General features: G+C 32.3%; 3 protein-coding genes across 3 annotated transcripts; 2 read left to right on the top strand and 1 right to left on the bottom strand.

Annotated features, from left to right (window-relative positions):
- The first annotated feature begins 7,315 nt into the window (after positions 1-7,315).
- On the top strand, positions 7,316-10,850 carry ICL (isocitrate lyase). The gene is made up of 3 exons (XM_085701485.1): positions 7,316-7,604; positions 8,599-10,201; positions 10,477-10,850. Exons 1-3 carry the CDS (start codon positions 7,575-7,577, stop codon positions 10,575-10,577), a joined length of 1,734 nt encoding a protein of 577 aa, XP_085557611.1. The 5' UTR covers positions 7,316-7,574; the 3' UTR covers positions 10,578-10,850.
- A 2,403-nt stretch (positions 10,851-13,253) lies between these two features.
- Positions 13,254-13,871, bottom strand: LOC146929702 (uncharacterized). The gene is made up of 2 exons (XM_085707389.1): positions 13,553-13,871; positions 13,254-13,327 (listed from the first exon to the last, which is right to left on the bottom strand). The coding sequence occupies exons 1-2, from the start codon at positions 13,869-13,871 to the stop codon at positions 13,254-13,256; spliced, it is 393 nt and encodes a 130-aa protein (XP_085563515.1).
- A 7,269-nt stretch (positions 13,872-21,140) lies between these two features.
- On the top strand, positions 21,141-22,879 carry LOC146929703 (uncharacterized). The gene is made up of 2 exons (XM_085701486.1): positions 21,141-22,205; positions 22,427-22,879. The coding sequence occupies exons 1-2, from the start codon at positions 21,368-21,370 to the stop codon at positions 22,717-22,719; spliced, it is 1,131 nt and encodes a 376-aa protein (XP_085557612.1). The 5' UTR covers positions 21,141-21,367; the 3' UTR covers positions 22,720-22,879.
- The last annotated feature ends 226 nt before the right edge of the window (positions 22,880-23,105 follow it).

Genomic DNA, 23,105 nt, shown 5'->3' on the forward strand with positions numbered 1-23,105 from the left:
GCTTCTGATGAGTTGCTTCTGATGACGTCAGCACTTCAGGAGCACTTGTCTTTAGAACCTCTTTTCTTCAGATGCTTCAAGCTTCCTTCTTGTTGATTCCATTGCTCTCATTTGTTCTTCCAGAACCTAAGCTTTAAAGAGACACTAAATTTTTGTCTATGGTCCTACATACTTGAACAAATATTAGCATATCCAATTGATGATTTTTAATACCTTGTTATCATCAAAACTCAAAGGGTAATGTTAAACAGATTTTGTTCCAACATATCAATCATACAATTAACTTTAGACGTCTAAAGAATGGATCTTCAAGTCCATTTTTATGAGCATATGCTACAAATTGTTCAATATCAATTTCAATTAACAAATGATACTTATCAAATGATTTCTGAAAATTTCAAAAAATAAAGTCCTAATCAATTTGTTGAAAAAATACTCTCACAAACTTCTGGTTGTGAGTTGACAGTAACCATATATGTGATCATTTAGTTGATACATCGATTCAGATAAGATAATATCCAACTGATTCACATGATGGGTGTATTGATTACAAATATCGCCTTATATAAGAGAGAGACTCATTCTCTTAAATTGTCAACTTTCTTTGGGAACTATTAACACACACACGTTACTAAATTGAAGAATCTTTTGACTTTTCAATATATATCCATAATTTTATTTTTCAACTAGTTTCCACATCATAATAGATCTAGGATAACCAAACCGGTCTGGCCAACGATAAATTTAATATATGTAAACTTTTAGTTTACAATAATATGTGTTTCTATTGCACTAATATAAATGTAGTGCAAATCAAAGACAAAAATAATTTTTTTCACTACACTTATTTTCTCCAGAGTATATCTTGTAATATAGGGATATTTAACATTAAAATTTTATGACAATGAAATCTCAATGTGTAACTTTGTTTCTCCATGGAACAATAAATTAGCTCTTCAGGAGCCTTCAGTAATTTATTTATTTTATAGTGCAGTACTGACATTGATTCTTTGCATAAAAAATTATGAAAAATACTCTTGCTTCTCTCAAAATGCATGATTGAAACCATATTATTATAGAAATTTTATTAACAATAAAATTTAAATATCATAATCATGCTATAAAACAAATATTCAACTTCAAATGAAATAAAATTGAATCTTATGTATACAAAAAATAAATGTTCATGTCAATATTGATTCACTACATGTGAATGATTCTTTAACCGTTTTTGTAGGATCAATATTTCTCAAAATTAAAGAATCAAACCATTGTTTAATGTAATACCAAATTGAATCAGAAACGTTGAGATTCATTAATAAAATACAACAAATTTTTCACAAATATATATCATTTTTTTTTGTAGTGGTCGGGGTTTGAACCCCGAACCTTGCATATTTTATGCATTGTCCCAACATGAAGTGAATAAAACCATGCATGTTTCAAAGGATGTGCCTGCATACAAAATGCCTTTAAATTCAAACAAGCAACAGGTGCATTTTAACATGAAGTCTTTTTCATTGAAGAACACCATGAACACAATATATTTCATCTTCTCGTATACTTTCTTACTTTCAGTAACAGAAAATATTGAATCAAAACCCTCCAATATGTTGAAACATGCATGACAGTACATCATAGAAGCTATTTTCAATTGGAATTCCTTAAACTTTTCATTGGTAAATGCTTTTTGAAACTGGAACTCAAAGCCAAAGTGACTAATACAAGAAATAACTGTATTAAAAGAACGCAAGTCAGCAATATTTTCCTTTTCAATTTTATCTTTCAATGCATTATCATATTGCTCAACAAATTAATTCAATGTTGTCTTTGAGCTTACATATCCATCAAAAAATGAGTTCATACTTTCACTTCGTTGTGCAGTTGACATTCCAGCCCAAAATGTGTCCGTTACATATGCAGGAACCCAACGAAGTCGCTCAACAAATATCTCTTTCAGCCATGCATTATCATGTAGTTTGTAACACTCAATCATATTTTCCCACCTCATCATAAAATAACTTTTGCTAAAAGAATCGTATGCAATATCATGCAAAAGTGTTTTGATAGACTCGTAGTCAGAGTGTCTACCAAACTTTTCTGGAATCTTTTTCATTAAATGCCACAAGCACCACCGATGACGAGCTTTTGGAAAGACAACTTCAATTGCATTCTTCATTGCTCAGTCTTGATCAGTGATTGTGGCATTTGGAGAAATTCCATGCATACATTCTAACCATGTCTTAAACAACCAAGTAAAAGTTTCAGTATCCTCATTTGACAACAGAGCACAACCTAACAACATAGACTGATCATGATGATTTACTCCAACAAAAGGAGAAAATGGCATGTCATATTTATTTGTTAAGTAAGTGGTGTCAAAAGTTATGACTTCGCCAAAATATTCATATGCAGCCCTACATCTTGCATCTGCCCAAAACACATTTCGTAATCGAATTTCATCATCCACATCCATTACATAATAAAATTGACTATTTTACTTTTGCATCCTAACAAAATATTTTTGAATTGCTTCAACATCTCTTGTCCCAAGTCGTAGTCGTCTTACTTTGTTTATATAGTTCCTGCAATCTTTTTCTCCAAATGTGAGTTTCTCATACCCATTTGCTTCAACGACTAGAGATCGAAAATTTTTGCTTACATTAATCCCAGCTTGATCATTGAGTTCTAACCTCCTCTTCATTTGAGCCCCCATATTCTTGTTTGATCTAAAATATCGTGCTTTCCCTGGACTTAGATCATGATTATGCTAATTTTTTTTTTAATCTTAGTTGTTTTGTCTAAATAAATACATGCATTCAATCTAGCTTTACAATGTTGTTTGTTACAGGATTTGGCTCTACCAAATTCTTTGAGCGACTCACATACTTCCTAGCTCGATTACATGCTAAAGTAAAATACATTTTCCCCTCATCTCCCTTTTTTTAAACTTATTTTAGCAGTTCCAAAACCCACCCGTTGAGCATAATTCATGTAATACTCGGTAATTTCTTTTTCAGATCCAAATGACATCCCAGCACACAACGTTTCTTCTTCATATGTATAATTTACTTCTAAACAATCCTTAGTTTCCAATTCATCAAAAGACTCAAATCCATCTTGCACCAATACAAAAAATAAAAATAAAATAAAATAAAAACCTATATTAATTGACTAATACAAGTAAGTAAATGGAACATCAATCAATCGGCACAAAATTTCTACTAATGAAATATAAAAACAACAAATACACAAAATACTTACTTGTAAGTAAAATTAAAACTGAAATACTATGCTTTAGTGCTATGAATCAATGGAAGCTGTGATGGTAAGCAGAAACAAAGTTATGTGAGGATGAATATGAGACTAGATTCACAGAGGCAAGAGCGTGAAAACGAGAAAACGACGCTGCCACGATTTCACAACAAACGAGGTTGAGCTCTAATCAGAGTATTCGATTCGCGGGAAAGAGGAGATAATTGCGGCGGGAGTGGTGAGCGTTGGTCTTTTTTTTTTTTTTTTGCTGAACTGTGGTTTCATTTCTATTAAAGGATTTTATTATTTATTTAATTTAGTCTTGTTTCCTCTGGACAGAGAAACTGCAGCGCGTTGAAAGATCCCTTTTGCACGCATCCGTGAATTTTCTTACACAAAGCTTCTGTACCAAATATCATTTTCCTAAGACTAATTCTCTAAGCTATCCTTGAGGGATGTAACTCTTTTGATGAATTCTACTAGAATTCATAAAAAATAATATTGAGTTCTTCAAAAACTATGCTTTTGAATTCTTTAGAAATACACAAAGAATAATTTTGAGTTCTTCAGGAACTACATAATATATCTCTTTAATTTTATTTACAATATGAGATCAATCTTATGCAATACTTCTTGAATGCATTTGGAATAAATAAACACAATAATATAATACAATTCATATAATAATGATTTAATGTATCTATCTATAAGATACTGATTCCATTTGATGGAATTGTAACAGTATAGCCTATTATCATCAATACAAAATTAAAACTTATTTACATAAAAAATTGATTAAGAAGAATTGCATACCTCAGAAGAGAAGAAGAGAGAAAGAGAGATAATTATATTATTCTTTTGTGATATCCAATTATATTATATGTGATTTCTATTTATAGAGAAGTACAATGATATGACTTAAGAATTAAGTACTTAAAGGATAAATGCAAATATGTGTGACTTAGATGATAAATAACAGGGAAATGCTAAAGAGTGCCATTGGGGCATTGACTAAGAGAACATAAATAGAAATAATTTATTGAAAAATGGTGAAAAGTGTTGAATTCAACTTTCTAAAAATCAAAAAGTTGTAATTTCTAATGGAAAACTACTACTTTTAGTTTCTTTAACCATTGCACTGAGGGCAGCAAGACCCTAAATAAAATGATATTACTTAAGAGATAAGTATAAGGGTTTGTGATCATCCCGTTATGATATTGTAATAGGAAAAAAAATAGTAAAATTATTTGTTTTTTTGTAGAGAAAAATGTGTGTTCGATTGCTTGTCAACGTCTCCATAAAATCATTATTGTGATCACTTTGGTAAGGAAAAGAACAAATATGGGTCTGAATTGAAACAACAAATGGGAAAAACACGACCTCCTCGAAATGCTCAAAATGTCATTTGTTCATCATCATCCTTACCTTTTCTATTAAGAAACCACTTGTGATATTTGATTGTTTAACGAGTCTTATCCCCGGTGCCTAGTAAAAAAAACAAAAAATGAATTTGTATTTTTTGACAGATAAAAAATGAATTTGCATTAGTATTTTAACATTTTTAAGAGTTGATTATATAAGTTTCAAAATATTTTAATTATATTTATTTTTTAACAAGTGTCTCACAGTTATTTTGTTAACATTTTCCTTGTTTAATTCCAATATCTCCACAATATTATTCCTTTCAAAAGGTTTTGTCTGATCACAATTATTTAGATATTATGTAAGTCACATCACTTTATGCCGAGTTTGATAACGTAAATTTGTGATCAAAGTAGAGACATTAAGATATTGAAAGGTCCATTAACATGTGCTAAAAAATAAAATCTCACTACTTTATATAAGATTTATTTTTAAAGTCACATGAATTCCCACCTCATAAGAAAGTAGATGTTAGACACGGAAAAATAGATCCCATTAAAAATTAATTATTAAGCCGAATTGCTAGCAATACATGCTAAAAAAAATCCCATTAGAACGTAAATAGTAATTTGTAAAACCCATTTTTAAAGTGTATGACTTATATTAATTAAAAATATACATCTTTTAATTATTTTTAAAATAGATGTTGTTTATTTTTTTTTTTTCCATCTTTTCTTATATAGGTGTGATCAATTTTTTTTTTCTCTTCATTCTAATTCGATGATTGATTTCAAGACTAAATCTATTATCTACCAAAATAATGTTGTGAATCCCAAGAGAATAATATAGTGCACCATGTTATAAACCATTCACGATATATACATGATATACTCAACCAGTTGCTTTCAACAATAGTCCCATACTCATTTTTATCATTTGTATTCAGCAAACTAAACTCCAAATTCAAGACAATAACAGATTGCAACCAACCCGGATAAGAAGTTGGATGATAATTGTTCATCTCATGTCTCAAGCCAAATGGATTGGCTCGTTGAGACCAATCATTTTCTTAACGAGAGAGCTTCTAGTTAGTTTAAATTTTGAAACACTTCTAACACTTACTTTTTCATTTTGGTAAAAATAATATAGGTATGCCCACTTTATCTGTGATTCATTTCAATAGTGTGGATTCAATGAGTTTAGCCCAATAAATAGTGTTAGAAAAATACTCTTCATATCACTCATCTTTTATTTTTTTGGTCAGGTAGCTTAGTGGTTTGCTCAAAAAAAAAAAAGGTAGCTTAGTGGTTAGAATTTTTTGGTCAGGTAGCTTAGTGGTTTGCTCAAAAAAAAAAGGCAGCTTAGTGGTTTTGGTCAGGTAGCTTAGTGGTTTGCTCAAAAAAAAAGGCAGCTTAGTGGTTAGAAATCACCATATAAGGTGAATATCACCATATAAGGTGAATAAGTGGGGTGTTTGGGGTTCGAACCCCGGCCCCTGCATATAATAATGCATTGTCCTACCAACTGAGCTATGCTCACGGGACCACTCATCTTTAAAATAACAAAATGTTTACAACACACTCTTTAACATATATTTTTTAATATACTATTTTTTTATTGAATAAAATTCATAGATATTCTATCAAATTTATATGCAAATCACATGATTTGATAAAATCTATATAAATTTGAATCAATAAAAAACTCTGTTAAAAAACATGTATTAAGGAGTGTTGTGAACATTTACATTATTTAACAAGAAATCTACATGAAGGAAAAATAAAACTAGTAAATAAAATCCCACTAAATCACTAATAAAACTCACTAATTTGTGGGACCTTTATAAATTAATTTAGGAGTACTAAAAATATTACTTATTTAACACTCTCTAATATTCTCTCATTTATTGAATGAGATCCATACGAGTCATATCACTTTATTGGAACCTATTTTCAAGTGTAGTGCTCATATTGATTTTACTCAATAAAAAAATGAATGCTAAAGAGAGTGTTGAAAATAGAGTGTTTTTAACACTCATCTTTCATTTGATTATTAGATTGAAAATGCATGAAGTTAAAATAATATTTGATTTTGGATAAATATGAAAGACATCTGTAAAATTATAAAATGCAAGTCATAATAGTCCCTCTATTAACTTTTACGAATATGGATTATTAACTAAATGCAATGTCATCTCTTTTTTTGTGTGTGAATCATATCAATGTAATCTAACTATCCATTAAAATATGGATAGTAAGTGTCCCTCTTTTTTTGTGTGCCAATTTACAAGAATAAATTCGATGACCAATTTGTCTATTCTTTCAATAACTTTACCTTACTCTCCATAAAGATAAAGTGTTTTATCCCTCCTGATGAATTAGTCTACACAGTCATGTATGATAATACTTTATATTTTTGGAAAAGGTTAATCATCACTAAAAATTAAAATATGAAGCAAAGAAAAATAACACTTTTTTTTTTTTTTAAAATGTCACTAATTTACACACATTTCGTGTATGAACACCGAGTCCGTTCTTTTAGAATGAAGAGGAAATCTCCAACTTACACATATATCATTGTCAATAATATATATATCTATATAATAATGTGACATCATACTAATTAAATGAAAGATGACAAAGAAAAAGTGATAGATGAACGTAAGATAAATGCCACCACCATACGTGCCTGTGGATGCATCATTCAAGTGCAATGTTTCACAATTTTCCTTAGAAAAATAATAATCAAAGATAATATTTAACATAACTAGATAAAATTTATTTTTGTTTGTTTCTTCTATTCATAATGTCATCTAATTACCTTTTTCACATTGGCATGATCAACTAGGGTTGCCCCTTAGTTATATAAATTGAGGTGCTTGAAGAACATTTTTCATGAGCTTCTCTTAGTTGTGTGCAATTAACATAAGCAAAAAAGAAAAGAGTTTTGTTCTTACCATGGCTTCATCACTCTTTATGCCTTCATCCGTAAGCTCAACATTCTTCTCTCTTGCCTTGCTTTTTTCATTTTCTTTGTGCAAATTAATTGAGTCAATTCAAGGTTCCTATTGTTTGTTATTCTTGTTCATACTTAAACTCGTTTGATAAAAACTTTTAAGACGTTAATTTTGATGTATCTTATTAATATATCAAATGATTTTAGACGTGACGTATATTATCATAGCTTTCAATTTCATCAAATTTTTGTAGCAACTTTCCTCGTTCCCGCATTTTAAAATTTCTCACATGTTTTCATAACTATTCTTAGCAGAGAGCATAATTGCTCAAAATTGTAATTTGGACAACCGAAAAATTATGATTAAACAAAAACTAAAAACAAAAATTATGATATCACATTATTAGTAGTTCTTAGATTAAGATGATACTAATGCCAGTTGTTCAAATTTTTGTTTGAGCTTTTAATCATTATAACTTTTTTCAATATTTTAGTAGCAGCTGCAGAATATAAATTGCGATTTTAACTTCTTTGATTGTTCAAAAAGTAACATAGGTTTCTGGTTTTGCATTCATAGAGAAGAGAATATGATTAATTCCCTGTTCTGTAATTTGTACGAGTTTATCAAAAGATCTCTACATAGAATGAAGAACACAAAAAGAAAGCTATGTTCTTTCAAAACTTTGTGGACTAAAATTATTATTTTATATCAAATTAATGTAGTCTTAGTTAAGAAACAAGTGTTCACTTTAGAAGATTTTTAATGTAGCATCAGGCCTTCAAATTGAGACGTGTTAGACATAGACATGACACCGACACATGTAGAACATTCAATCAGATATATATTTTTTAAATCATTAATGGTATTTACATGTCGTGTCTGTGTCAGTGCTTGATAACTTATCTCATGGTATCACGATATAAGTATCAATTCAACCTTTGAAATTAACTTATACAAAAATAATATTGGTTTAACTTCATGGTACAATGAACTTAAATTAACCAAAATTATATGAATGAACACAGATAATGGAAGAAGAAGCCAGATTCGAGTCCGAAGTAGCGGAGGTGCAAGCATGGTGGAACACAGACAGGTTCAGACTAACCCAAAGACCATACTCAGCAAAAGATGTAGTTTCTCTTAGAGGAAACCTAAGACAAACCTATGCCTCAAATGAGTTATCCAAAAAGCTATGGAGACTTCTCAAAACCCACCAAGCCAACAGAACAGCATCGAGAACATTTGGTGCACTTGATCCGGTCCAAGTCACTCAAATGGCAAAACACTTGGACACAATTTACGTCTCAGGCTGGCAGTGTTCATCCACACACACAACTACCAATGAACCTGGTCCCGATCTTGCTGATTACCCTTACGACACTGTCCCGAACAAAGTTGAACATCTTTTCTTTGCTCAGCAGTATCATGACAGAAAGCAAAGAGAAGAGAGGATGAGTATGAGCCGAGAAGATCGAGCAAAAATGCCTTTTATCGATTATTTGAGACCGATAATAGCTGATGGTGACACTGGATTCGGTGGCACAACAGCTACTGTTAAGCTCTGTAAGCTTTTTGTCGAACGCGGTGCTGCTGGGATTCACATTGAGGATCAATCATCTGTGACTAAGAAATGTGGTCACATGGCGGGGAAAGTTTTGGTTGCGGTTAGTGAACATATTAATAGGCTTGTTGCTGCAAGGCTTCAATTTGATGTTATGGGAGTTGAAACTGTTTTGGTTGCTAGAACTGATGCTGTTGCTGCTAATCTTATTCAATCCAATATTGATACAAGGGATCATCAGTTTATTTTGGGCGTGACGAATCCGAGTCTCAAGGGAAAGAGTTTGGCAACAGTTATGGCACAAGGCTTTGCTTCTGGAAAGAGTGGAGCTGAACTTCAGGCATTGGAGGATCAGTGGTTGTCGAATGCGCAGTTGAAGACTTTCTCGGAAGCGGTTGCAGATGCAATCAAGAGCCAAAATGTTAACGAGGATGAGAAAAGGAGGAGGTTGAACGAGTGGATGCATTTTTCGAGTTACGAGAAATGTCTTTCAATTGAGGAAGGTAGGGAGATTTCTGAGAGATTAGGTGTGAGAAACCTCTTTTGGGATTGGGACTTGCCTAGAACTAGAGAAGGGTTTTACAGGTTTAAAGGTTCTGTTACCGCGGCTATTGTTCGTGGTTGTGCTTTCGCACCACACGCTGATCTTATCTGGATGGAAACAGCAAGTCCAAATGTGGTTGAGTGCACACAGTTTGCTGAAGGGATGAGATCAAAGTATCCACAGATATTGCTCGGATACAATCTTTCGCCATCTTTTAATTGGGATGCTTCGGGTATGAGTGATATCGAAATGAGGGATTTTATTCCTAAGATCGCTCAGTTAGGGTATGTGTGGCAGTTCATAACTGTTGGAGGTTTGCATTCTAATGCATTAATCACTTCAACATTTGCTAGGGATTTTGCTAACAGGGGAATGCTAGCTTATGTCGAAAGGATTCAAAGAGAGGAAAGGAACAATGGTGTTGATACACTTGCTCATCAGAAATGGGCCGGTGCGAATTACTATGATCGGTACCTCAAAACTATCCAGGGTGGTGTTGCGTCAACCGCTGCAATGGGAAAAGGTAAGCGTACATAAATTAATGTTACAATTAAGGTTTTTAAATTGTCGTTATCGTAGCTTTAGCGTTGTGATCCTTGATATTACTGAGAGTCACTATCAAATGTGGCGAATGTCAAAGTGGGATCAAATTGTGGTCACGCTTACATCAAAAACCTTGATGTCGCGGCTCAGATCTTAGTCACAAAAACCTTTTTAGAAAACCCTCGTTATAGCGCTAATTTTTTTTAATAAAACAACGGTAAATGTAACTTTTTTTACGATTTTAATTTTTTATAGGTGTTACTGAAGATCAATTTAAGGAAACATGGACTAGGCCAGGAACAGTGGGCATTGATAGAGATAATGGCAGCATGGTGGTTGCTAAGGCCAGAATGTGAAAGAGCTATACTTCTGCTGTGAACTATACTGCTGAGTTTGGAATTTAGGGGAAATTCAGTAATTTATGAATTTAATGTATTGGAATGAAATAAATGTAGACTTTAATTAAGTTGGCCATTAAATCATTGTGGAATTTTTTGGCTTTATAATTTGTATTATTTCCTAGTTTCTTCAAACTCTCAAGCCTTATGGGCAAAGGGGGAAAAGAAGACTATTATGTGTGTTTTGTAATTTGTTTTACTCTTATCGTTTAATATATTTTACTTTGTGCATTTCTTTCTATTTTTTGTATTACATATACCTCTTAAATCGAATAAATGTACCGCAAGAACCAATTACACCTTGAAAGAAATGCTGAATTTCGTTAATGTACGATTGTATGACATTAAAGATACTCTAGTTAAACTGTGAACTACTCCATTAGCTTATTGATGAGTAAACACTTCCCTATAGTATTCCACCAAGAGGATACAAGTATACAATTGTTCGTTCGAATCATTCACAATGATAACTTGCGAAGCAAGTTATCCGATTAGTTAGCAATAGATACTGTCATGATACTATTCTAGTGTAGCAGATCTATCATAGTTAATGTACACACTTTTGTACCTCTAAATCAATCAAAGAAATCATTTCTTTCATTCAATTGTTAGTTACAAAATATGGTTTTGCAAGAATTTCGTGATTAAAACTTTAGAGCAATGAATGGCTTCTATAACCGGATCTAATCAGGCAGGTTCAATTGCCAAATCTTTCTCTAGTTACGAAGCTCGGCTTCAATACTAGTAGGATCAAAGTTTTGTGCACAAAGTTTATATCTTGATTTCACAGAGTAATTACCTTCAGAAGAAAAAAAGTGTATGATGTAAAATTCTATTATCAATAGTATAATTAAGGTCCAATGGTATAGAAAGAATATATTCTACATCTCTACGAAAAGACAAAGCATTAAGATCATGATTAAAAGTTCTATTACTATCATGAAGGATCAACTAACACATAGAACAGGAAAGTGAGGATGCACAAGTTTTTTGTGGTGGGCAAGTCCCACAGGGCTTGTTCCGTCTATAAATGGGACCCCGTTAGTGGACGGTGAGATTAGTCTTATAGATTAGTCGGTCCTTGGATCAAATATTGAGTTAAAAGAAAAAAACAACTAACACAGACCAGGAAAAAGATGACGAAATTTAGTTGAGAAGTATTTATAATAAGGTTAGTTCACAGTCAAGGTAACTAACTTGCAACTAAAGTAACTAACTCAGTTGAGAAGTTGCAAGTAATTAACCTTTGCTTAGCACTTGGCACTTTTTGTTGTCTGACTTTGGATAATCTATCAGACACACCTTGTGCGGGAAAGATTATTGTTTTTTATTAATTTTAATTTCACTTGTTAAAAATTACATTTTTATAAGGTGATGTAAACTTTAATACTCACTAGAAATGAGCTTTGCTTTAGTTATGAGAATGATCTTTAGGGATCTATCTATGCAGTATTTCTCCCGCAAAGCAATTGAAGTTTGATCTCGAACCGTTAATTGTTGTTTTAACAACAAACCAATCTATACCTTTTTTGTTGTTAAAACAACAATTAGACGGTTCGAGATCAAACTTCAATTGCTTTGCGAGAGAAATACTGCATAGATAGATCCCTAAAGATCATTCTCATAACTAAAGCAAAGCTAAACGATTAGGAAAATTGCGTCACATCAGTTTTTTCCTAAACACATATGAAAATGACAGTTTTACCCCTAGCGGTAGTTAACTACCGCTGTGTCATGTAATTTAACACAGTCAGATGCTAACATTCAACATTGTTATTATCATTCAACATTTTTTTTATTATTCAACAATTTTTTTTATCATTCCAACTTTTTTTTTATCATTCAACATTTATGTTATCATTCAAGAGTTACCCTTAAAAGCTTGTGTTTTGCTAATAAACTTTATTATCCAAATTTTCGTGCAAAATCAAATTGCACCAATTCATCCAAATTATTTAAAGAATATCACAAGTAAGTCTAATCCTATTAACATGCAACTTAGTTTGATTAGAGTGTTAATTTTGATAAATTTAGCAAAATGTTAGTGAAAATGGAATGTTGTTATGAAAATCTCATTAAATGGGATTTTGTTATGATGAAATTTTGCAATTTAGTTTGATTAGGGTGTTATCTTGTTATAAAAATCTCATTATTTTGTATTGTTTTATTTGTGTAGTTATGTCTGAGAAGAAGACTGGTGCTAAATTGAAAAAGGAGCTTAAGTCTCAACAGGGTGATACTCAAATAAAAAAGAAAGCAAAAACTACCATGATGTGGCACAACATCGAATGGGACGGATCAGAAGAAGAAAAAAAAAAAGCAAAGCGAAGGTGTCAGTTTACAATTTCAATAAGCTGAGAAGGAGTGGAATGACATGTTATTTTGACCCATAACCAAAAGTAGGTGTCCCATGAACAGTCGAGGACAACCCAATTGACTTAAGAGACGTGGGAGAAGATTAATATTGATTATTGTAATGGCTTGTTATAATGTCTTTTTTTTTTGATATTTTTTTATTTTTATGTTTTTAATAAATTTGAATAAAGTTGTGTATTAGATGGAATAGATTTTGAATAAATTCTGCGTATTTTGAATGATTGATATCCTCCTTCTCTCTAAACTGGCGGTAGTTAACTACCGCTCACACCAGTAAATGCAGACAGTGCAGTCTGCATTCTTCAACCAAGCAATTTTCAGTCTGTTTTTACCTGTAATTTCAAACTGTAATTCCAGATGAAATTCCACCAATACAACAACAACCACCAAGTATTAAACAACAAAAATACATAATGTATCAATGATTCATCAACATTACAGGAATACAACAATATGTTAATGTTATAGAGATGTTTGAAATTAGACAAAAGTGAAACATTATGCAACACATAACACTAAATGACATCAAATCTCTCCTGAACATTCTAGGCACCTACAGTTGGAACGAACACAGAGATGTAACATATTATTTTCATCCATCATCCTAAACATAAATCCCACGTCGTTATCGTCATGAATAACCTGAGAATAATAAACCGTTTTCCACATGTCTTCGTCTTTGTCTGCTCCAAGATCTACACACGGCACATGTACAAATACATGAGATGTACTATGATCTTCACCATGAAACACAAAGTATTTGTTAAGTTGTGTCTTCAAGTCATCCAGTGTGTCGGTCGGAGTTAAGAAAACATTAATCGTTTTCTTGAAAGCAGAATATCGAACATGACCTTCAATTTGTGCATTTTGTGACATGTTGAACTTCACATAAGTTTAAAAAAAAGGGCTTAATTGCATGTTTGGTCTCTTATGTTTATCTTAGGTTTCAAGTTTGTCCCTTATGTTTTAAAAGTTTCGAGTTGGTCCCCGACGTTTTAAAAGTTTCAAGTTGGTTCAAAACGTTACTCACATTGGAATAAGTTAGTCCATTCTGTCACTTCACCATTTAAAGATCCGGTTGACAATATGAGTGATGAAATTTGACTTATTTAGAAAATCAGTTTTAAAACATTTTTGTATTTTTTGTTTGTTTTATTAAACTCAATATCATGTCACGAAAGGGACTAACTTGTTTCAACGTGAGTGACGTTTTGGACCAACTTGAAACTTTTAAAACCTAAGGGACCAACTTGAATCCTAAAATAAACTTAAGGGATCTAACATGAAATTAAACCTTAAAAAAAAAAAAACAAATATCAGAATAAAACAAAATAAAAGTAAAGTACATTAATGCCGAAACTTAAACATATATTTATAATAAATGCGGAACATTAATAACCGATTAAAATATCGGTGTCGTGTACACAATATATATATATATATATATATATATATTACTTGCAGTGAGTACAATATTAAAAACTAGAGTTTAGACTGTTTATTTGATGCCCTGAGAATGATCCCAAGAGGGTTTTTTATAACCCTTTGTGGGCTTGTATTTACGTTACTGAAGCCTCAAGCAAGCTGGGCCTTAAGTCTTCTTACTAAGCTCTAGATGCTGCTAGAAGCTAGTTGAGGCGACACCTCTGGAAGGGCGCACCTAGGTCTCAGAAGCCCTTCTGGAGGGCGCCCGAGCCTTTCTAGAGGGTATTCGATCCCTTAGGAATATATTGACCAAAAACAATTGTGTTGCATTACATATCCAAATAAATACGTCGGTGTATATCGACAAAAAAAAAGGATTAATACTTACAAAAAAGTGTCATATTTCATATATTGAAATTGAATCATATTCATATTCCACAATAACTTCAAATTCTTCATTTGTATTTTCAGGAGTGTCACACAAAATTGGATTGGCTTGGTTTATTCCTTTTTGAGTGATGACTGTTGAACAAGTGACTTCAAACACACAAGAAATAAAGTGCTTATAATTGTTTTTAATAAAGATGAAAGCCAGATATGTTGATGTAAATAAATAGAAAATGAAGTAACAGAGATAAAAAAAGATGAGAGAAAAGACACCAAAAAATTATCCTAGTTCGGCCTAAAACACCAAGGCCTAGGTCTAGTCCCTAAGGAAAAACCCCTTGAGATTTTCACTAACCAAGCTTTTAAACAGAATAAGCTAGTAACCTTTACAAATAGCGAGCACTCACAATACAAAATTACTCTTTGTAGAAGAGTCTCTAAACGCAAGATATTTCACCTCTCTTGAAACCTTGAGATCACACCCAATACAAATTAGAATAAGACAATTAAAAGATTACTCCAAATGTGTAGATATAAACAAATTGAAGCACAAGTACTACAACTCAACTATGTAGTATAAAATAGTTCTCAAGATAATAAATTAGCATGTGTAAAAATAATGAGAGTGATGAGTAATATTTTTCACAAAGTTTTAGTGCAAATCCCTCCATGAGATGTTTGTCATCATCAAAAAGGGGGTGTTTTAGTGCAAATCCCTCCATGAGATGTTTTAGTGCAAATCCCTCCATGAGAAATTTGAATATTTGAATCAACAGAATCGCTTTTAAAGACTCCAGAAATATTTCGCCATTGGCGAAAGTCTCTGACTTAGCCAACATGCTTTTGGCTTGTTGGCTCAAACTAGGGTCGGTGGTGCAGTCTGAAGCATTTCTTTCATCGATTTATAACTTTATAACCCCAAAACAACATCTAGGCAATGCACATAACATCAAATGATTCTTGAAATGAAAATCATGGCAATCTTAGCTTAATTAGTAAGAACGGCTTATGAGAAAATTACATGAAACGTGACTGGGTAGAAATGAACTAAGAAAGGGAAGGAACATAGAGCCTTGACCTAGCTTGTCGAGAATTAGAACGTTAAGCATGGAATTTATGTATGCTCAGATGTGAAGCGATTAGTTTAATCTATTCACTAAGAATGTTTAAGCAAGATGTAGGTGTCGTGTCTCTTGTGATCCACATTAGGTTGGATCTTGAGGGGTTTTCGCCAGGTGAAACGGGATAAGCTTCGTAAGGGGGCCCGCACGACACTGAGGGAGTCTGATGTACCTTAGATAGGTTTTCATCGGTTAGATAAGGGATTGTGCTCGGGATTACTCCACCCCGGAGCTCTCCGTAAAATGAACTCAGATAATGTTGTTGTTCAATGCTAACCTCTAACTAAAGAATGAATACGACTATGTATGATAGATACGAGCAAGTTATGAAGTTATACCGACGACGATCTTAGGTTTTCCTAATTGTCCGGTTTAGATTCGTGTCATGAATATGTCAAGTTTCGGCCTTGATGCGTTTAGCATATCTCAGTATAGCGGTCTTAGATTCCCTTGATCGCCATGACACGTAAGATAGAAGCAAAACCATGTCATTTATGATGATCCTACAACGGTCCTAGCATGCACTACCGTCTAGGCAAGCATGACCACACACGTATAATCAACCGTCAGGTTGTATTGTAGACACGTGGTAAACGTAGGTTTTCCCCGAGGTTACCTATAGCCTAGGAATTAGGTAGAACTCACTGAGACATTATGTCTCATCCCTTTCCTTCTTTGTTCAGGTTCACAGGTTTCTCGTGGTAAAGGTAAGGAGAAAGCTTTGGATTGATCATGCCTTCGTGGAACCAACTTTGTGTCTTTCTAGTTGATGCATATGTTATATTATAGGATGTGTTGTAATGAAATTTTGTAATCAAGTTTCGTTCGACTATCTTTGTGTAAATAATGTAACATAAGACTCAAGTTGGCTTTTGTAACTGATTCCCCGACTGATGTCGTTTCCGTATTGTATAATTAATGTATCCAATATCCATTTTAACGCACATATTGAAAATTCTAGACACTTTTAATTTGGGCGTTACATATGCTGCAGAATCTATTGAATGTGTTGTAGCATAGATTGAGAGACAAATTTGTTAGGGAAAAATTTCTTATTAAATCCGTAGTTAAAAAAAAATCCTAGCAAATTTTTAGTTAATCCACAACAAACTAGCATTCAAAATGTATTTTTTGCATCAACATAACTAAGATTTCTTTTAGCAAATCTTCAGCTAAAATTTAACATATAATTTATGAATAAGTCCTAGCAGTTAGATAGCTTTTACATTCTTCTTGAAAAATTAATATATTTAAAGAACTACCAATATATTAATAATCAACTTTAGTTAAACACACCACAAGAAATCCAAAATAGTTTTGCATAACAAATTAGGTTATACAATTTTTTTCGATTGAATATAACGCTGCTCTCTCTTCCCCTTCTCTCTCCTGGAGCCGTCGCCAAAACCCTACTTTCTTCACCTTCATCCACCAAAGAGGGGTGATTTAGGGTCAATTTTTGACCCAAAATCACCCCTCTAACTCGATTTTTTTCTATTTCCCTTTTATTGAAATAAGTGATTTTGACATCTATTTCTTTTTTCTTTCGTGATTTTGTCGTCTTTGTGCGACGTTATTTTGTTTGTTGTCTTTGTGCGACGTTGTTTGTCTTTTTTGTTTCGTTCAGGTATTTGTTATGTTCAGATTGTCAGATCAGCTTCGATCCAGTGCAGATCAAATCAATGACTTTGGAGTCATCAACGTTGCAGATCCGGAGACATGAGTATTCCGGTGATTTAAATAAAGTCATATGTGTAGGCTTTAGTACTTTGCCGTTTTATGCTATTAACATGGATGTTGTGACTTTGTTCACAGATTCATCCTTTTGGTTTTTGGCGAATTTTTATTGTATCGATGTACTCTATCAATTTGAATGAATGAATATCATCTATTTTTGTCAAAAAAAAATTAGGTTATACAATAATAACCCCAATTCCTGAAAAAATAAATAATCCAACATGAGGTTATACAAGAGATTTTTCATATTAGATGGTAAGTCCACCTTCTTTTTCAGGGAGGTCGTAGAAATAGTTTAGGCTGCCCCACCTTTTTTTTCTCTCTTCGATAACTTCATTTTTAAATGGAAAGTATCAGGACTTGCTCTTAGATAGATAAAACCACCTTGAATAGCTCGTACATAAACCTTTATTGAACACGGTAAGATAATAAAATATATAAGGCGAGGGATGAATAGGAGGTAGGGTGTGGGCTGTACTGGTTTAAGGGGGAAAGTCGTAGCGGTAGTTAACGACCGCCAATTATTTATTTATCTTGATTTGACTGAATGTATAAATTATTTTTACATAGTCATGTGCATAAAATTAATAATCTCTTAATCTATCATAAAAGCCTAATTATATTATATATCCTTGTTTCCTTTTACAATTATTTTATCAACATGTGTGAAGACCTATTTTGATATCTGACAAAAAATATGCAGGGGACAATTTAAACCTTGATAGAAAAGATGACCATATTTAATCTCTTATATAATTAAACCGAGATAATTTTGTCCCTCCATCAATATTTTTCTCCAACCTGTATGTTCTTCGCATTTTTAACTGTGACTGGCATATGTGACAGTCCAGTTGTCTTACTGACTGAAATATGTAACTTTTAGAAAATAAGGGTCATTTAGGTCATTACCAAAATAATTTTGGGTCATATTGGGCCCCATATTTAAAAAATATAACAAAATTATTAATTATTTTTTTATTTCTTCTTGATAAAAATAAACGAATACAATTTTTTAAATATTAAGAGACCAAACTAATACTTTTATCATTTTGTCCGTCATCTTTCCCTATTGAAACATTCATCATCGATTATACTCGATAAAAACAGAAGGGTTTGGGCGAAAACGAAAGCAAGATATGATATGATAATTCACACTAAGCAGTTGAGTTGAAAAAATAATTTACCAAGAAATCTAAACAAAAGGAGGTTTGTTTAAGGGTTCAATTTCTCAACTAATAATTTGTTTTTGTGTTAAAAGGTTTTTTTTATTTTTTTTTATTTGGTGTTAAGCATGTCCATTCATTATCTTATTTTGAAAAGGTTAAATATTTTGATTTATTTTGCTTTTTTCTAAACGAAGGACTAATTTATCTCCTTAAAAATTCTTTTAATTTTATGCTGGCACTTAACTGACACTCTTAACGCCACATACACAAAACAATACATGTCATACGTTCTATGATAGAAATTGATTCATGAACTAAATTTTTTCGATTAATTTTGTAATAGACAAAATAAGGTCTTTTTATTTGTTGAGGACTACTCAGGTACACACACGATTTGCCAAGGACCAAAATGGATCAACACTTTTTTTGTCATGAAACCTAGTGGTTGGAGCACACACATTTTAAATGTGAAGAAATGGGGGTTCGGGGTTCGAACTTCGGACCTGCATATATTATACAATGTCCTTACTAACTGAGTCAATCTTCCAGAGACGGTCCCTACACTCTTTTATCATTTAGTAATTTGCGTTAAATAGTCATTTGTTGATTTAATTTGATTTCCTTTTTTAGTAGATGCATTAAATGTTATGTCTCAAAGAATGAATTGGTGTAAGGTCATTGTATAAGATTTAACTATAAAATTTATTAAATAATCCATAAAAATGTAGTATATATAAAAATATAAAATTAAAATTTCAAGTAAATGCATTTATATTCATTTTTTGAACATTTAAATATAGTTTTTTTTTATAATTATTTTGAACTTTTATTTTGTAAACACACCACTTCAAAGTTTTCGTCATGGGTAAATCATGCTTGCAGTGTGTGTGTGTAGACACACACATACATATATGTACACCAAATAATAGATTAATGAAATTTATTATATTATTAGTAGCATTTGATCTATAAATTGAAAAAAATATATATTATTGAATGACAATTATTGATTAATTATATTTGAAACAAATAAAGTATGAAAAAGTAGATTAAAATTAAACTAATTAATAAGTATTATGAAGAAACACGAACAAATACTATATTAACGAAACTTATCATATTATTTAAAACTTTTAAATTCCCTTCAAAAATAAATTTGAGTTGGACGAACAATGAATTGGTCCAAGTGCTAAGGGATTTGGGCTCCTTAAGTAGGTAGTTAGTGATCTAATTTGCTCATGCGTATGAGAAAATCTGGTGGGGAGAGAAGAACAAACATTGTGTGCACCAAAGGTTCCTTGACATAGACTAATCACTACTTAATACAAAAAAAACTTCGTACCAATATCATGGTAAGAAAAAAAAAACATTTCACTTGGTTCCCGTGATTATATCTCAATTGATAAGGATATTGTATTACACATGTAGGGGTAAGAGTTCAAACCCTGAACTACTTCAAAAAAAAAAAAAAAAGATTTGATAGCCCACTGGTAAAAGATAACCTTGTAGCCTCAAGGTACAAAATTTCGATTCTCTTGAAAACAACGATTGTTAAAGACCATTAATATCACTTTAAATTATACAATTTACTTCTTCCCTATTTTTTAAAAATATTAGTAAAAATAAATTAGTATTACAATTATTGTATGCGGTGTGATTTGGCTTAGAAAAATAAACAAAAATTTGATTTGAGCGATCTTTTAAAACTAAAATTCAAGCACATCAAATAATTTCCAACTTTGTTCAGTTTCGATTTTTTGAATCGATTAACGATTTTATTTTAAATTGATTTTGATATAAACAACCGTAACCTTTAATCTTTAATTTTAGTAGTTCAAGAACCAATTGGAAAGATCACTAGTTGATTACCGAATTGACTCTTCATTCAATTTTTAATTTCCTAATTTTGACCTTCCCAAATCGCTCCTAATATCTTGCCAACGGATGCACAAACAATACCATAATTTAATCATTTGACCCTACTTAAAATACCATAATGTCCCCACGTAACATAGTTCACTACACAAACAATGCTTACGTGTTATTATCAAAAGTACAATACATACTTACATATTATTTTTATATTTTATATATATAATATATGCATTAGCAATACTAGTTGTTAGTGGCTGCGTTCGAGTCCAGTCTAAGAAAATAAAAAGGAATTTGGACATAACTACTACGTAGTGTAATTTTTTTATTTCCATACTCCCTTCCCAAATTTTAACTTGGACATTAACTCTTATAATTTATAATTTCCTATCTTTTAGTGCACCTTTCCATAATTTCAAACTGGACATTAACTCTAATTTTTGTTATTACCTATTTTGCACTAAAAATGAGGAATAGAGAATATTTTTTTTTAAGGAGAATCATTTTAATTTAAATTTTGTTTATGATAGAAAAAAAAAACCACAATGATTATGGGGTTTGGCTCTAATATAAATCAAGCCTCACAGTTAGTCATTTTCACAATACCACCATCTCTTCCTCTCTCACTCTCTTTTTCTAGCTTACTTTCTCTTACTCAGTGAAAATGGCTAAGTTCTTAGCAATGTTCGTACTCTTACTCCAACTGATTTCGTTTAATGTATTTGGTGAAGAGCTTGAATCCCTTCACAAACCAGCACTACTTAACAAACCAACACCCCTTCATCCACCGGCTAACGCTCCTCTCCATCATCATCACAACCGCAATCTCTCACCGACCTCTGCTCACACTCCTTTACACCCTTCTCACCATGCTAAACCTCCAACCCATCACCACCACCAACACCCTCCTGCTCATGCCCCTCTTCATCATCACCACCCTCCTGCACATGCCCCGATTTATCATCACCAACATCTTCACCCTGCTAAACCTCCAACCCATCACCACCACCAACACCCTCCTGCTCATGCCCCTCTTCATCATCCCCACCCTCCTGCACATTCCCCGATTTATCATCACCAACATCTTCACCCTGCTAAACCTCCAACCCATCACCACCACCAACACCCTCCTACTCATGCCCCTGTTCATCATCACCAACCTCTTCACCCTGTTAAACCTCCAACCTATCACCACCATCAACACCCTCCTGCTCATGCCCCTGTTCAACCTCCAACCCATCATCACCATCGCCACCCTCCTGCCCGTGCCCCTGTTCATCAACAACACCCTCCTGCTCATGCACCTGTTCAACCTCCAACTCGTCACCACTATCATAACAACCCTCCTTCTCACGCCCCTGTTCACAAACCTACTCCAATTCACCCTCCATTCCGTGTTCCTATACCTATTAAATCACGAATAGCCGTTGAAGGTGTTGTTTATGTCAAATCATGCAAGCATGCTAGAGTTGACACGCTCTTGAATGCTACATCTCTTAAAGGTTTGTCTTTTAGTTTTCACATTTACTACGTTTTTTTTCCTATCATTTTTCTAACAATGTCATTTTCATTTCTTTTTTTATAATAGATTTCTTTCAACTTTAGTTTTTTTATTTTATTTTTTTTTTACAATTTTTAGTAAAGTTGTATGGTTATTGAGAATGTGACGTTCTTTTGTTGGATCATTTTTCACTAATGATATTATTATGTTCTTTTGTTGAAGGTGCCATTGTGAAGCTCCAATGCAACAACACCAACCATAAGGTGGTTCGAAAAGGCAAGACTGATAAGAACGGTTATTTCTATATCAAAGGCTCAAAGGACATCTCGAGTTTTGAAGCTCACAAGTGTAATGTTGTATTGGATAGTGCACCAAATGGATTAAAGCCCTCAAATATTCATGGTGGTATCACCGGTGCTGTTCTTAAGCGCAAGAAATCATTTGTGTCTAAAGGTCACGTGTTAATGCTCTACAACGTCAAACCTCTTGCATTTGAACCCAAATGCACTCATTAAGAAAATTATAGTTAAAAAAATAAATTTTATATAGATTGCTCTCTTTTGGTAATAGGAACTTTGATTCCAAGTTCGTAATAGTTGCATTATGTATGACTGTGCGATAGATGGTTTTTATAAGAATTCAACAATAAAAATATGTTTTATTGTTTTCATTCAATTTGCTTACTTCTAGTGTTTATTCAAGAAATGTTATTGAATGGAATTTATGAGAAGTTTTTTCTTTTTGGTATAAACTTGACGACTAGTATTTTGGAATGACAAAACATATTTAATCTTGTGTCATAAAAAATATTCTAATCTTGAAGATAAACAACATATATTCTCTACAAGTTTCTAATTAATTATTCATGTAAAAATGATATTTTACAAATAAAAAGTAAAAA

This window comes from Medicago sativa, chromosome 4, assembly GCF_051527215.1.
Source record: "Medicago sativa cultivar Bolivia chromosome 4, Bolivia_mono, whole genome shotgun sequence".
NCBI lineage: Eukaryota > Viridiplantae > Streptophyta > Magnoliopsida > Fabales > Fabaceae > Medicago > Medicago sativa.

Bases quoted from the DNA above. Each gene is read 5' to 3' on its own strand.
- LOC146929702 (XM_085707389.1), bottom strand. From the start codon at position 13,871: ATGTCACAAAATGCACAAATTGAAGGTCATGTTCGATATTCTGCTTTC. The intron at 13,328-13,552 runs GTAGGTGCCTAG...TTGAAATTACAG, and splicing joins TCTCTGTGTTCGTTCCAACT to GTAAAAACAGACTGAAAATT.
- ICL (XM_085701485.1), top strand. From the start codon at position 7,575: ATGGCTTCATCACTCTTTATGCCTTCATCC. The intron at 7,605-8,598 runs GTAAGCTCAACA...GAATGAACACAG, and splicing joins CACTCTTTATGCCTTCATCC to ATAATGGAAGAAGAAGCCAG. The intron at 10,202-10,476 runs GTAAGCGTACAT...AATTTTTTATAG, and splicing joins AACCGCTGCAATGGGAAAAG to GTGTTACTGAAGATCAATTT.
- LOC146929703 (XM_085701486.1), top strand. From the start codon at position 21,368: ATGGCTAAGTTCTTAGCAATGTTCGTACTCTTACTCCAACTGATTTCG. The intron at 22,206-22,426 runs GTTTGTCTTTTA...CTTTTGTTGAAG, and splicing joins GAATGCTACATCTCTTAAAG to GTGCCATTGTGAAGCTCCAA.